This window comes from Gadus chalcogrammus, chromosome 2, assembly GCF_026213295.1.
Source record: "Gadus chalcogrammus isolate NIFS_2021 chromosome 2, NIFS_Gcha_1.0, whole genome shotgun sequence".
Lineage (NCBI taxonomy): Eukaryota > Metazoa > Chordata > Actinopteri > Gadiformes > Gadidae > Gadus > Gadus chalcogrammus.
Window position 1 is genome coordinate 14,377,749 of NC_079413.1, and position 16,852 is coordinate 14,394,600.

The 16,852-nt window shown below is 44.9% G+C and overlaps 1 protein-coding gene across 2 annotated transcripts in view; it reads left to right on the forward strand.

The window, feature by feature from the left end:
- Nucleotides 1-16,852, forward strand: part of jupb (junction plakoglobin b) — a 73,169-nt gene that overhangs the window by 37,308 nt on the left and 19,009 nt on the right. For both annotated transcript variants that reach the window (XM_056582187.1, XM_056582198.1), the window contains 7 exons: nucleotides 2,447-2,700; nucleotides 3,071-3,309; nucleotides 6,947-7,148; nucleotides 7,874-8,018; nucleotides 9,395-9,498; nucleotides 10,989-11,108; nucleotides 14,121-14,339. In XM_056582187.1, coding sequence (XP_056438162.1) covers nucleotides 2,447-2,700; nucleotides 3,071-3,309; nucleotides 6,947-7,148; nucleotides 7,874-8,018; nucleotides 9,395-9,498; nucleotides 10,989-11,108; nucleotides 14,121-14,339 — 1,283 coding nt within the window. The remainder of the gene's footprint in view (nucleotides 1-2,446; nucleotides 2,701-3,070; nucleotides 3,310-6,946; nucleotides 7,149-7,873; nucleotides 8,019-9,394; nucleotides 9,499-10,988; nucleotides 11,109-14,120; nucleotides 14,340-16,852) is intronic.

Sequence of the window (16,852 nt, forward strand, 5' to 3'; positions counted from 1 at the left end):
GGGATTAGCCCAATTCTGCGCCACTGTTGGGCTACTGTAATATACAGTATGTGCAGGTTTTGTGCATTGCATTTTTTGTTAGAACACATTTTTTGACTTTGTAATGTATTTTCTGTTTTGTGTAACACTTGCACTGTGACAAAACCTCCAAAAAGTAAAGCACAGTGAAAAAAACTGTTGTGTTTGTGATTTGTTTCTGGATCATATATTACGTACTTACTGTATGTAATTTGCATTACAAAAACTGAAAATTGTTATTCTCAGTTTCTCATAAAACACTTACAGTATTTACTGTATTTACAATTACAGTACATTTACCACACTCAATTGTGACATCTTTTGTGGGAGGTAAACCGACATATGAACACTGTCAGCAGATACTTGGCTTGGATTGTCATACTGTAATATTACAAACTTTATTACTGTAGTCCAAAGAAGTGTTTGTCTGTGTTTTTTCTCTTTTTTCCAATGCAACACTACAGGAAATCTATGCCAAACTGGAGGACACAGCAACATTTTATATATGCAATTGGCAATGCTTCAAGATGTTAGTGTTTTTTAGGTCATAGTGTTCTGAGAGGAAACATGTGCAGCATTGTTTGTGGTGTGGTTGTTGTAGTGCATTTTGCACCAAAGGTTAACAGATATGCAGAGGTGTGTGTCTCTAAAGCCCACTGTGTTAAGTGATAGGGAAAAGTGACCATAGTATGGGTACATGACCGAAAACGATAGGAAAAAACTGTAATCAGAAAACACATAACTAACGCAACCCGAATGAAAGATTTTTTTTTGCCTTGAGGTGCCTCCATTTACCTTTAGCGAGCAAAAACCAAAACAACATTGCATTGTTTACAGAAAGAATTGTCGGCGGACAAGGGATGAATGCTTCAGGTGATGTTGTGGTTTGTTATTTAACTCAAGCAAAAAATTGCAATGCATTCTGGTTAACGAAGGAAGGTGAGGGTATGCTTGATTGCAACTCAAGGGACATCACAAACTGATGTTTCATGTGTTTTTCTCTTCTTGATGATATCAATGCTCTTGATATGATAAGTACACCGGTGGCAATGGATATCTTCTCTGAAGGACAATAACATCTCATCTAATCTGATCAGAAATGCAACTAAAATGCCACTGTCCCATGAGTCCAAGTGGACATTGTAAAACACCATAGTGACCATAGACAAGTTAGTCGCACTAAATATCACAGACTGCTTGAAGATATAATTAAGACACCCAGAGAGGAGACTACGTCTGGTCCGTGAGGATGTCCCTATGATAGATGAAATTATTTTGTTTGGCCCGTGACCCCAGCTTCTCATATTGATGTGCATCTCCTTCCCTACCCCGTCAACACATGACCGTAATATCAATGTCACAGTGAAGGAGTTTGCGGTCATCTGCTCATGGTGATGAATGATGAGGCCGTCGTTCACATCTAATGGACTGTACCCTTCAACATTTTAGAATAGAAACACACCTTCAAATACCTCCTTTTAAGTCGTTAAATCTCCCCTCGAACCCCATATGTATGTCAAGCTTCAAGGCTGACCTTGTGTCGGCGTGAGGCTTTAAAGGGGTCCCGTAGCTTTTAGACACGTGCAATCAACTCTCCATATACCACATACATATTCACAGTGGTCTCCTGGCACAACATCGACGAGAAATTACAAAATGTCACAGTGATCATTTTCAAAGTAACGAGGATAGTAAAAAACTAGGCAATTAACAGGGAACTGGGTTAGATGAATGGCCAAAAATGACGACGTTATCTTTTCTCTTTAATACGCCTCATCAAGAGACATTAAAGAGCTGAAATCAATTAAAGGAATCGGGAGGAAATAATCGTTTAAGCTGTGCTCATTAATTTGGTGATTCGCATGGCTAATTAAATATAGGGATTGACTGATTGATGGCGGTGTGTTTTGCCTTTATTATTTGGTTATTCGTTCTCCATAAATCCCACCACAGACTCATGTTCCACTAAAGTAGTTTACGCCATTCCCAGACCTGCCACGCATGGTCGCACAAACGACATCCTCACCACACACACGGCAACCCCGTGACCGAAAATTCACCTCACTTATTGTTGTTTATATTCAAAGACCCAAGGCTTTTTATGTGTGTGTGTGTGTGTGTGTGTGTGTGTGTGTGTGTGTGTGTGTGTGTGTGTGTGTGTGTGTGTGTGTGTGTGTGTGTGTGTGTGTGTGTGTGTGTGTGTGTGTGTGTGTGTTTGTGTATGTCTGTGTATGTTTAAAGTCCCTGACAAACACCAAAGAACAGCTCACACATCCACACTGCCGCTCCCATTTATCCTCTTCAACTTCTTCCAGACGTCAGTGTTTGCACGGCAGCGACTCTGAGAGAACACGCGCTGTCACTGTCATTGCTCTTATCTCTAATCTTTCTCTCTCCCCCCTCTCTCTCTCTCTCTCCGATCCTCCAGACCTCGACCTCCAGTACTCCCTGACCAGGGCCCAGCGCGTCCGAGCCGCCATGTTCCCAGAGACGCTGGTAGAAGGGGAGGCGGCCATGCCCGTCCAATCGGACCCGGCGCAGCAGAGCAACGTGCAGCGGTTGGCCGAGCCCTCCCAGCTGCTGAAGACGGCCATCGTGCACCTGATCAACTACCAGGACGACGCGGAGCTGGCCACCAGGGCAGTGCCAGAGCTCACCAAGCTGCTGTCGGATGACGACCCGGTGAGCCGGCCGGCACTGGCTCTCTCTCTTGCCCGCTCTCTCGCTGTCGCCCTCCGGACGCATACACAGACACGCTCTCGCTTTCTGACATACACACACACATAAAGAATCACACTCTCTTTCACTCTCCATCTCACACACACACGCACGTGCACACACTCTTGCTCCCTATCTCCCTCTATAGGTTTAATCACCAAACAAGATGACCCATCACCCATTTTGTCTCCAATCACAGCAGATTACACAACTACACAACAGTCAGCCCTCCCCAGTCAGTTCTCATTATTATCATCAGCATCTATGTGAATGTGCTGTGTGTCTGTGTTTGTGTGTGTGTGTGCGTGTGTGCGTGTGTGCGCGGCCACCAAAGGTGGTGGTCAACAAGGCGGCCATGATCGTGAACCAGCTGACCCGGAAGGAGGCCAGCCGCCGGGTGCTGGTGCAGTCGCCCGCCATGATCGCGGCGGTGGTGCGCGCCATGACGTCGGCGGCCGACATCGAGACGGCCCGCTGCGCCGCATCCGTCCTCCACAGCCTCTCCCACCAGAGGGAGGGCCTGGTCGCCATCTTCAAGTCTGGGGGGGTGCCGGCCCTGGTCCGGATGCTGAGGTACGGCCGCCCCAGGGGTCTGAATCGGAAAGTGACCTACGTACATTGCCACTTTCTGTTGACCAGTACGATATGGATGGCAATTCTGTAAAAATTGGGTTGTTCTGGTATTCAATTTAGTTTATTTTATGAAAGGGGATGCATCAAAACCGAACCAAACATAGAGAGAGAGAGAGAGAGAGAGAGAGTCTCACCAAGTCAAATTGATGTTTTAACTCTAAGATTACATTGACATTTATGTTTTTTACCCGAAAATTATTATTTTGTCAACCTGTCGATTGTGGAACCAAAGAATCCTGATGAGGGCGTATTGGAATCCACAATGGTTCATCTTAACGCGCCAATGCTTCTCAGGGTGCTTTGATAACAATGTCTACACAGCTTATTTGGTCTGCAGGCCGCTTAGTTTTTCAAAGAATTACTTGAAACTTGACAGATTCCGAAATAAGGGAGCTCCTCTCAGACTGCGAGTTTAGTTGGGGGGGGGGGGGGGGGGACTGGCGTCCATAAGTGTTGCATTACGAATGTCTGCCGGACTGTTCCTTGGCATGTCTACTTTGCTTGCGTGTGTGAAAGCGCCCAAGACAGAAAGTGTTCCAGAACGCTGCTGCCTTGTGTGAATAGTGAAAATCATGAGCATTGCCGGGAACTATGTGTGAAAGAGGCTATAGACGGATAGGAAGGAAATGGGTTGCTGAATGGAGGAGTGGGTGCCAGGAGGGGATGGATTGATGGATGATAGATGGATGATTCGTGGTTGGGTCAGCGGGTCAGTGGATGGATAGATGCATAGATGGATAGATGATAGATGGTTTTAATGGAGGAGTGGGGCCGGTGGCTAGGCATACTTAGTGAATCCCAGGAGAGTCAGGAAGGAAAGAAGAAAGAGAGCGAGCCAGAGAGAGAAAGAGAGACAGAGAGAGAGCCAGAGAGAGAGAGACATACAGAAAGAGAGTTGTAGCGAGAGACAGAGAGAGGAATTAGAATTCAGTTCAAGTGAGGAGTTTAAAAAACAAAAGCAGTGTGACTGAGTGAGAGAGTGAGAGAGGTTGATACCGGGTGAACGAGGATCGGAACCCGGGCACGGGTGAGAAGGCATCACTGAGGGATAAACAACAGAAAGACAGGGGGAAGCAGACAGACAGACGGATAGGTGAACCTAGAATTGAGACTTTCACAGCAGGAATTGTGTTGTGTTTCTCACTCTAGCAGCTATTGGCATGGGAAATGCATCAGTCAGCTGAATGGCATAACAACAGAACCTGCTAAATCCCCTGGCAATCCCTAACTATGGGAGGCTTTGGATAGATAAATGTTCCAATTCTTACAGACAATGTGTGCCATGTCAACTATGACACCATACCACACAGACCAAAAAGAAAAGATAGCAATACTGAATAGTTATCTATATCTGTATTTATTGAGGTCTTTATCATTCCTTTTGTATAGGATTTGTGTTTATTTAGACAAGGCAAGGCAACATTATTGATAAAGCAATTTTCATACACGACTCAAAATGCTTCACAAACAATAAAATGAAATAATAAAAGAAAATAGATAAGTAAAACAAAACCAAGGCAAAGTTAAAAATTGCATTGTTAAATTCAAATACATTCAAATGTAAATGCATTTGTGTATTTAGCAGTAGATTCTCTTGATCTCCTTTTGATTGTCGCATGAAATGTTCATCGATGTTTCGCTTCACACACAGAGCCATCCTGTATTTGCTTGGAGGAGAAAAATCATCCAGTACATTATAGATGTTATTCTTGGCAATATTGACCTTGTTTCCGCGTGTACTGTGCACAAAGACACGGACTGAGATTATCCATTTAGCCAACGAAGCAAACAAACAGCGGTTGTGTATGCACGTGCGTGCGTGCGTGTGTGTGTGTGGCTGTCTATATGTGTGTGTGTGTGTGTGTGTGTGTGTGTGTGTGTGTGTGTGTGTGTGTGTGTGTGTGTGTGTGTGTGTGTGTGTGTGTGTGTGTGTGTGTGTGTGTGTGTGTGTGTGTGTGACCCCAGCCAGCTCCACTCACGTCTCCCAGACCTACTCCGGGCACGGCAACGACAAATAGCTAATCCTCGAGTGGGAGCTTTGACTGAATCCATAATTCACAGTTATAATTGATTCTGCGGCTTAATACACATAATAAAAGGAAGGAGGCGGGGAAGAAAAGATAAATAAATAAAACTTCATGAGTTTCAAAGACACTTGGCAGAGTTTGTGAGTATTTCTGAAATATATTAATGCCATCATCCCACTCGCGTCCACCTCTCTCCTCCCTCATGGTTTCCTGTCGTCTCACCTTTCTTTCGCTATCTCTTCTTTCCACCTCCACCTCTCTCCCATAACTGTCGTTGTTCGTTCCATCCTGCCCTTATTCACCTCCTCCTCCACCTCCTCCTCTCTCTCCACTAATCTCCCTATCAGACCTTCTGTTTACAAGCAGCCTCGGTCTGATTTCATCCTCTGCGTACGCCTGCATGGCAATCTATGTGTGTGCCCACACGCGCGTGTCTGCATGTGTGTGCGTGAGTGTTCGTGAAGGAGTGTGCGCGAGTGTTTCTGCACAGTATGAACTAAACCGTACCAAAACAAGAACAGGTGTTCTTGTTAGTTTGTGGAGAATGAGATCGAAAGCATAAGTCAGGTTGGATAACAATCTTAAACCTCCCTAACTATATTCCCCTCTACTTCTCCAAGAGTGGATCATACATAACCATATTCTCCAACATCTAGAAATTCTGTCGTTTTATGCTCCCATAGTTTCCATTCTGTCATTTTCAACATATCTTTCTGTTGCCTTTTATTTTCAACTAGTTTCAATGTTCTCGACACTGGATGCCTCGAAGAGAATCCCTCTTGTAACTAAAAATATTTTGTTCATTCTTCCTTTCCTCCTATCCCCTCACCCAGGGACCCCTCTCTCACTCTCTCCAATTCCCTCTCTCTCTATCTCTCTCACTCCCGCTCTCTCACTTTCTACTTCTCGCGCTCTCTGTTCTTGGGTGGCTACATCAGCTATTTGGGTGCCAGGGTTAAAGGAGATTGAGCTGTAACTTTGAGACAGGATATTGGCAGTATGGTGTTACAGCTAAGCTTTGGGTACCCCCTATAAAACAGAAGCCCGTTCTCAAACGGTCCAGAAAGCCAGAGAGACTTGTTGAGTACGTGCACTGCTTTGAATGCCCTGTGTATAGGGCTATGTGGTATGGCACTTTGAGATGCATATCAAAGTTTAATTTGTGAACCTACAGTTTATTTGCAGTGACTTCATCAAGCCTTCTGTCTTGTTTTGCCATGTTTTATATGTATATATTTTATGCGTAACATCCAACAACGAGAACTTTACACTAAATATTATTCACTTTTTATATTGTAGATGTAATTTCTTTGTTTCTCTAATCAATACCCATGGACATTTCATTTTTGAAATTTGTATGCCCTTTGCCTCAGGTGCCAACATATCAGAAAAAATCATTAATCAAATTTAAATTTCTCTCTCTCTCTCTCTCTCTCTCTCTCTCTCTCTCTCTCTCTCTCTCTCTCTCTCTCTCTCTCTCTCTCTCTCTCTCTCTCTCTCTCTCTCTCTCTCTCCCTCTCCCCCCCCCTCTCTCCCGCCCCCTCCGCCAGCTCTCCGGTGGAGTCGGTGCTGTTCTACGCCATCACCACGCTGCACAACCTGCTGCTGCACCAGGAGGGCGCCAAGATGGCGGTGCGCCTGGCCGACGGCCTGCAGAGGATTGTGCCCCTGCTCAAGAAGAGCAACCCCAAGTTCCTGGCCATCACCACCGACTGTCTGCAGCTGCTGTCCTACGGCAACCAGGAGAGCAAGGTGTGTGGGTGTTTGTGTGTGTGTGTGCGTGCGTGCGTGTGTGTGCGCGTGAGTGTGCATGTGTGTGTGTATGTGTGTCTGTGTGTGTGTGTGTGTGTGTGTGTGTGTGTTGGGGGGGGAGCCATGACTGTGTCTGTCTGTTAGGTAAGCCGACACCATTCTAAAATAAACTGTGAATTCACTTTGCGTCACTCTAAGTTGTTTTGGATAAAAGTGTCGTATTCGGCTAAAAGGCTTAAATAAGAAGAGTGAAGAATGGTAATAATAGCAACTTGTCGTTTATCATAGTTGTTTGGATGACGGCAGAAGCGACTCTTGTTTTATTCTGCTGATCCTACTTCACCTACATGGTTCAGTAATCAATGAATGCTATTTTTAGATACCCACCCACACTGCCTCTCCCAAATCTCTCTCACCCATCTGCTCTCTCTCTCTCTCTCTCTCTCTCTCTCTCTCTCTCTCTCTCTCTCTCTCTCTCTCTCTCTCTCTCTCTGTCTCTCTCTGTCTCTCTCTATCTCTCTCTCTGAACTGTTCTCTCTCTATCAGCAACCCCTCTCTCTCTCACCCACCCTCTCCCTCAAGCATTCTCTCTCTTTCTCTCTCCCTCCCTCCTCCTTTGAAGAGAGATTACATCACAGATCCCTGATCCCCTCCTCTCACTCATAACTTCAACACCCTAACACGCCTTCCTGTGGTTATTTTTTTCTTGAATTACCGCGGGTCAGCTTATCATCCTGGCCAATGGGGGCCCAGAGGGGCTGGTCTTCATCATGAGGAACTACAACTACGAGAAGCTGCTGTGGACCACCAGCCGAGTGCTCAAGGTGCTCTCCGTCTGTCCCAGCAACAAGCCCGCCATTGTGGAGACCGGTAGGTGTACGGGTATGACTGGGCATTAGCACTGGTCCCATCAACGCATCGCACTGTTTTGTATTGTGTATTACGGCCAGGATCACTTCTTGTGTTCAGCGACTTTTCAGATAACCGCCCTGATAGATTCTCGTCACTGCTCTAATCTAATGTTCAACATTTCCTCAACTCCTTTACGTCAGCCGGCCAACGTTCCCGTAGAATAACCATATACATGATATACCCTAGTATACAGTCATAGATTGTGTGTGTCTGTAGGTGTATAATAACAGATCGTCTGTGACTGTTTGTATATAATGATCAGGGTTGCAAACTCGTCACCTTTCGGCAAAATTCACAGATTTTACCAAAAAAAAAGGGCATCCACGTGAATTGTGAAGATCTGCAAAAAATGGGGGCGGGGGGTGTACGTCTCATCAAAGTCTTCAATGTGCACCAACCTGCATAGTAGGGTGGGTCACGCCATCTGCCTGTTCTGTCGGCTAAGCCCCGCTTCTGCTGATAAACTATCTCGTGCCGCTCGTTTACTGGTTTGTTCGTGCAAACTGCTATCAACCCTTCCAGGCAGCGTGGAGAACACGCTCACTTTTAGCAGCATGTTTTATAGAGGTACTTATGCAGGTGATAAGGTTGGCTTGTCAACTTTAAGAACCAGCAAGCCCACTGTTTCATCTGTAATTCAAAGAGATTAAAAGAATGAAGTGGTTTTGATTGGAAGTTTTAGGAAAGAGGGGGCGTTTCGCTGCCCAGACGGAGCTCACCTTCCACGCACACACCGTGGCATTATGCAACAAGTGTTTCGAAATGCGAGACTTTCTCTCGGACTCCACAGACAACAGCTGCCCAGACAGAGCCCCGCACGTCGGCACAAAGCGCACCGCCGCTGCCCCTTGGTCGTGACGTCAGAGTACCTTGTTGTCACGACAATAGCGCCACCTGTGTTTGCCTCAGGGTGTTCACAGCGTGTTTTGCTAAAAGGACTTAATTCAGTTACAGTGATGATACGCCATAGATTACTATGTTGAAGATCATTTCAAAGAAAAATTACCCACCAAATTACCTATGCCACTTCTCCATTGACCTGCACTGCACGGTACAGGTCAGAGTGGATCTGTAGCTATAAATTAACAGATTATGAGAATCAGAATCAGACAGTCTGTATATAGGTATATATTTATAGATTGTGTGTGACTGCAGGTATATAACAATAAATTGTGTGTGTATAGTAATATATTGTGTGTCTGTATGTAAACAGTAACAAAATGTGTGTCAAGAGGTGTTAAGTAACATACGGTTTGTGTTGTGTTTCTCTATCTGTACAGTTAAATATTGTTTGTGTCTCTAGGTATACAGTAACAAACTGTTTGTGTCTGTAGGTGGCATGCAGGCTCTAGGCCAGCACTTAACCGGTTCTAGTCAACGGCTGATCCAGAACTGTCTCTGGACTCTTCGCAACCTTTCTGACGCAGCGACTAAACAGGTAAACGCAGCAGTACTGCATCATGCAGCCACAATGCTATGGCCGAATATCCCTACTACCTCTAGTATTTGGTACTACTAGCACTATTCAAGTGTAAATACACTCCAGTTTGACTCTATGATTGCTGTAGCTACTCTGTTATCTATTTCTATGTCTACCTATCTATCTGTCTATCCATCTCTCATTCTGTCGGTCTGTCTTATCTATCTAGCAGTCTATCTATCTATCTATTAGGGGTGTGACGAGATCTCGTGCCACGAGATCTCGCGAGATTAAACTCGACGATATTACCCGTCGCGTTAAAAATCAGTCTCGCGAGATTTCTGAGCTATCCAAACTTCTATTTGTGGCCTGTAGGGGCAGTAATGCGCCTTTGATACGTCTAGCCTGCCAGAACCTTACGAAGGAGAAGGAAAAGAAGAAGAGGAGGAGAAGGAGGGGAAGCAGGGGAAGCAGCCATAGGCAGCCAGAATGACGTCGGAAAATACCCGTATTACCATCGAAGATGCCCCTGCCACTTTTAAATGATTTGTTTGGCAGCATTTTGGGTACCCGGCGGAAATTATGAATGGCAGTAGAGTGACTGATAAGACACAGACAATACCAAGTTGTCAGTGACATACTTGGTCAGACTCTGTTTGCACTATTTGCACTCTGTATTGATGGAGTAGAACTTTGATTTGGTTTTGCACATAATATTGTTTGCACTTGAAAAAAAAGAGAATTATTTATTTTACTTCAACTTTTATAAATTTTAGTTTTAGTTTCAAATTCATGAATGTTAAGAGTTATAATAAAACATTTCAAAATGCATGTGCAACTCGGTTAAATAAAAGTCTGTTGGTCCAGTCATATTTTTTGTCATTGTAGTTTTCTTAAAATCTCGTCTCGTCTCGATCTCGTGAACCGAATATCGTGTCTCGTCTCGTCTCGTGAGCTGAGTGTATCGTCACACCCCTACTATCTATCAATCTATCAATCTATCAATCTATCAATCAACCTCTCCATCTAGCTCTCCATCTATCTCTCCATGTCTCCCTCTCTATGTATCTATCTATCTGTTTCTCACCCTGTCTGTCTGTCTGTCTGTCTGTCTGTCTGTCTGTCTGTCTGTCTGTCTGTCTGTCTGTCTGTCTGTCTGTCTGTCTGTCTGTCTGTCTGTCTGTCTGTCTGTCTGTCCCATCTATGCGTCGGTCTGTCTGTCTAACTTTTTCTATTTACTCCACACGATTGCAGTGGGTCTTTCTGATTGCTGCAGCTACTGCCCTCGCTTCCGTTGTTTCCTCTTTGTGTTTGCAGAAGTAGGAATATTGTGTTGTTTGTTATTCCAATTATTTTATTGCATGCTGTGTTTTTTAGCCACTTTGACATCCATCACACCAGCCTTTCCTCAGCGTTCTCCAGTTTTACCGGGCTGCCTGACCCTCCGCTCTCCTCTCTAACCCTCTTACCCTCTCTTCATCTCTCCTCTCTGCACCTCTGCCCTTCAGGAAGGGTTGGACGGTCTTCTGCAGATCCTGGTCACCCAGCTGGGCTCCGACGATGTCAACATGCTGACCTGCGCCACGGGCATCCTCTCTAACCTGACCTGCAACAACTCTCGCAACAAGGTGCCCACACTCTTTCATTGCACCGTAGTTTTCGGATTATGTGGCCCCTAGTAAAATACATCCTGTTCCCTCAGTCAGTTCATTGCCCACGGTTAAATGACACTATCCATTGTTTCCCCCATTAAACGCAACCCTTAAGTCCTGTTTGACACTATTAACATCATTGTCCATCCAGCACCTCCGGATGTACCTGTCCTTTCAAATAAGGTTTGCAGTAACTTTCTCTCTCTCTTTTTGGATTAGATGAGAAGAAGTCAGGGCTGGCCTCATCCCCTCTTCTGCTCCCATTTCTGCTTATCCAACTTGGCCTCGATTTCGGGCCGCCACTATTTCTCTGCAAGACCTCATTGATCTGGTGGCCAGAATAAAACCTTCATCAAGCCCTGCAGATATTGGACCAACTTCCATGCTTAAGAATGCACTTTGGTCTGTTGGTTCTTGCCTGGTCTCTATTATATAAAGCTACCCTGCCATCTGGTTATTTTAAACATGCAGTTGTTTAGCCTCTTCCGAGAACAACTGACCTCGATCTATCCCTTCTCAAAAACGAAAGGCTTATTTCTTGACATTTCTTGCCTTTAATCTTGAGCTTTTTAAGAGAAAGATTTTGCCAAACAGCTCCCTGCTGTCTTTAATGCTTGCAACACTTTAGATCAATTCAAATGTGGATTCCGTCAGAAGCGTTCTGCTGAAACTGCTCTTCTCAGAATCTCCAATGAAAAAAGGATGTCTGCCAAATGCTCTGTTTCGGTGCTTCTGGATCTTAGCACAGCTCTTACTACTATAGATCAGAGCCTCCTGACAGAAAGGCCTAGGCGCTGGGTGGGTGTCTCTGGGGGCGCCCTTGACAGGTTCTCAACTTATCTCTCTGACAAGATAAGAAGAGTTTGTCTTTGTCACTTGGTTCCCTCTCATCTGTAACTGCCGCAGTTTCCTGTGGTGAGCCTCAAGGTTCTGTCTTAGGTCCTCTATTATTTGCGCGGTTTGTGCTTCAATTGGAACCTATTTTTTGCAAACCTAAATGTATCTCGTGCCAGTGTAACACTGATGATATCCTGCTGAATGTCTCTTTTAAGCCTAATGAGACTGACAAACAACTGTCTAACTTCCATTAAGGACTGGATGGTTATAAAGGTTTTACCCATCAATTTCAGGATCCATTTTAAGGTACTTGTTTTTACATATAAAGCCTTGCATAAAGCCTCAGGCACCTGTGTACAACTCTGGCTAGCTCCATCCTTACTTCACCGGTAGATCACTGTGGTCTCCTGACCAGAGCTTCCTGGTTAAATCTCAGGCTCATCTTGAAACACAAGGTGAACGTGCCTCTTTATTGGGTGGCTCTGAAACTTTGGATCGCCCTTGCTAGAATCCTACCGTCTCTGTTGGCAGCTTTCAAATGAAAGTGGATTTTGTCTTGCCTTTGCTGTGTTTGTTACTTGGTGATTTTAAGGTCTGTTCTTGCTTTTTTTTTAATTGTTTGTGGATTTGTCTTTTGTCTCAATGTACCATGCCCACATCCGCATGTACCTCACATTATACACACATACACATACACACACATACACATATAGAATTACAGTCACAGCGACTTGCAAACAGTTATAATACAGTACCTGCTTCTAATCAATGAGCTGGTGTTGTGAGTAGATATCTCTTTTGCTCTCTCTCTCACTATCTTTTGCTCACTTTCTCTTTCTCTCCACCATCAACACATCATTTTCAATTTCCGAAAGACACACAAACACCCTCACACTCTCTCTCTCTGTAGCTTTCTGTCTCCCAGGGTCATATTCTTGATTGGATTCAATGTACTGTAAATGTGTGTCTAAGTTAGGGCAGCTGAATTATGGGAAAAATCATAATCACGATTAATTCTGTCAATATTGAAATCACGATTATTCAAACAATCTTTTTTGAGTTTAAAAAGATGATTCATTCAGCATGTCTCTCCCAAAAAACACTTTGTAACTGAGAACTAATAGAGATTTTTCAAATCCAAAGTAATGTACAGATATGTATCCAGCTGTACACTTTCTATAAATCATTTAATGTAAAAAATAACTTGAAATTATATTAGTTTTGTGATCATTTGACGTTATAAAAGAAATAGCGATCAAAATTCGATTAATCGCCCAGCCCAAGTCTAAGTACAATCCATGGTTTCATTGTAGAGAAGAAAGAACATGACATCCCTATTTGTGTCGGATAAGTAGTGTTTATAACATATTTGTACACGTGTGTGTGTGTGTGTGTGTGTGTGTGTGTGTGTGTGTGTGTGTGTGTGTGTGTGTGTGTGTGTGTGTGTGTGTGTGTGTGTGTGTGTGTGTGTGTGTGTGTGTGTGTTTGTGCGCTACAAATTCTTTGATTAAATATGGACGTTTTGATCATTCCACATCAGCACAATGGGACTCCAGTTTTACTAGACGGTAATAATTGATTGCAGAGCAACAGGACTTTATCCTACCCTGGATCATGAAACACTATGACAGGTTCTGCCATCTCATGCATTGAATTTATGCCAAATTTTCTCTGCTGTGACTCTGTTATTCTGTCGTGTTCTAATATGAGATGTTGCATTTGCTCAATTCCATTGTGTTCAGTGTCTTCCAGTTTTATGAAGTTGTTTTATTTGATCCTCCTCCTCTTCCTCCCTCATCCTACTCCTTCTGCTCCTCCTCCACCTCACCCTTCATCTCTCCTCATCATCCTCTCCCTTACCCCCCTCCTCGCCCTTCATTCCTGCTGCTCCTCCTCCTCCCCCATCTTCCTCCTCTTCCTCCTAAACCCTTCATCCCTCCCGCTCCGCCTCCTCCCCCATTCTACTCACCCTAAATCCCTCCCCCACCTCCTCCCCACCCTCCATCCCTCTCCTCCTCCTCCACCCATTCTCCTCCTCCTCACCCTAAATCCCTCCATCCCTCTTCTTCCTCCTCCGTCAACGCTCCCTCACCCCCCCCCCCCCCATCCCCCTGCTCCTCCCCCTTCCTCCTCCTCCTCCGCCTCTCCCAGACCCTGGTGACCCAGTACGGAGGAGTGGAGGCGCTGATCCACGCCGTGCTCCGCGCGGGGGAGAAGGAGGACGTGGCGGAGCCCGCCGTCTGCGCACTGCGTCACCTGACCTCTCGCCACCAGGACGCCGAGCTGGCCCAGAATGCCGTGCGGCTCCATTATGGCATACCGGCCGTGGTGAAGCTGTTGGGGCAGCCGCACTACTGGCCCGTCGTCAAGGTGACCATCTGTTCTTGTCCGTCCGTCTCTCAGTCTATCTGTCTGATTCTCTCCGTCTGTCTGTCTGTCTGTCTGTCTGTCTGTCTGTCTGTCTGTCTGTCTGTCTGTCTGTCTGTCTGTCTGTCTGTCTGTCTGTCTGTCTGTCCGTCTGATTCTCTCTATCTGTCTGTCTGATTCTCTCTGTCTCTCTGATTTTCTCTGTCTGTCTGTCTTAATCTCTCTGTATGTCGGTCTGTCTTATCTCTCTCTTTCTGTCTGTCTGTCCATCCGTCCGTCCGTCCGTCCATCCGTCCGTCTGTCCGTCTGTCTGTCTGTCCGTCTGTCTGTCTGATTCTCTCTATATGTCTGTCTGATTCTCTCTGTCTCTGTGATTATGTCTGTCTGTCTTAATCTCTCTGTATGTCGGTCTGTCTTATCTCTCTGTCTGTCTGTCTGTCTGTCTGTCTGTCTGTCTGTCTGTCTGTCTGTCTGTCTGTCTGTCTGTCTGTCTGTCTGTCTGTCTGTCTGTCTGTCTGTCTGTCTGTCTGTCTGTCTATTTATCTCTCTATCCAGCTATATTTTATAAATACACCACCGTTCAAAAGTTTGGCGTCACCCAGACAATTTCATGTTTTCCATGAGAACTCACTTTTATTCAACAGTTTTCAGCTGTGCTAACATAATTGCCCAGGGTTTTCTAATCATCAATTAGCCTTTTAACACGATCAGCTGAACAATGTACCATTAGAACACAGGAGTGATGTTTGCTGGAAATGGGCCCCTGTGCAGCTATGTAAATATTCCATTAAAAATCAGCCGTTTCCCGCTAGAATAGTCATTTACCACATTAACAATGTCTAGACTTTGTTTCGGATTTAATTTAATGTTATGTTTATTGAAAAAAACTGTGCTTTTCTAAGGAGATTTCTAAGTGACCCCAAAAACTTTCAACGGTAGTGTATCTACAGTAGAGCTATCAATCTATTCATCTATAATTTCGTATCCCTAGTAACTAGCTAGCTAGATGTGGAATTAGTGAACCAACTGAATGAAAGATGGAGAGAAAGGAATGGAGGGTGAGGGAGCGAGGTGTGACTGGGAGTCTACTATAATAAAGTAGAGAGAGAGACAGCGAGATAGAGAGAACAACAAGGAGGAGAATATGAATTCCCTGTCATGCCACGTTAGATAGCACATACACATACATTGCGATAACACTGTGTGTGTGTTTGTGTGTGTGTGTGTGTTTGTGTGTGTGAGAGAGAGAGAGAGAGAGAGAGAGAGAGAGAGAGAGAGAGAGAGAGAGAGAGAGAGAGAGAGAGAGAGAGAGAGGGTAACAGTGGGTGCTGTAGCCTGTTGTTATTGCACTTAGTGCTGCTTCACCCTGGGGCAAAGATCTACCTACACACACCCACTACACATACACATACACACACGCACACACACACACACACACAAACACGAACACACAATGGCAGGAAAGCTGCAGTCAGGCAGAATACTTGCCTCGGTTATGCACACACGTATACACTTAGACAAGAACACGCACGCACACACAAACACAAACACACCCAATGGCAGAAAAGCTGCATTCAAGCAGAATACTCCCTTCATTCACGCACACACACACACACACACACACACACACACACACACACACACACACACACACACACACACACACACACACACACACACACACACACACACACACACACACACACACACACACACAGACAAACACACACACACAGAGACTCACGCAGAGTGCGCCATAGACACGAAATTCTACAGAACTCCCATGATCCTTCACTCCTGAAATGCTTCAGCTGTGACAGCGCCCGCTGGTTCCCTGGCCATGTCCCCTGGCTGTGTCCCCTGAGAACCTAGAGGTAAAGAGACTAGGCCTTTACACAGGGAGAGAGAGGAGAGGGGGAGGAGAGGAGAGATGACGAGAAATAAATGAAAGAAAAATGACAGGGACAAAGACTATTAGAGGAAAGAGCAGAGTGGGAGCGATGGAGAGAGAAAGAGGAAAAAAACAGGAGCTATCGAAAGAGAAAGAGGAAAAATTGACTGAAGTTCAAAAAGATGCCGAAGAAAAGGGGACATGGATTTTGTTTTGTGTCAAGATGGAAGATGGCAACGAAGTAATAGATATGACATAAAAATAAATAATCAAGAGAGAGTTGGAGAGAGCGATGGAACAATAATATGATAATCATAAATAATAGAGAACGAGAGTGGAACGGGACGTTCATGGTTAGAAATGGAGTGACAGGGACAGAAATGTTAAATAACAGATGGAGGGTTTGATGGAGAGAGAGAGAGAGAGTGGGCAACCACAAAAGATAAAGAGAGAGAGCGGGAGTAAGAGAGAGACGGTGAGAGCAAGGGGTTTGGAAAAGAACGAGTAAACATAATATTTAAACAGTGGATAAGACTTGCAGAAAAGAATGGCTCAGTGCTGGGAATATTTAGCTGTGAGTGTATAAACGTGTGTGCGAGTGTGTGTATGCACGTTTGCAGATGTG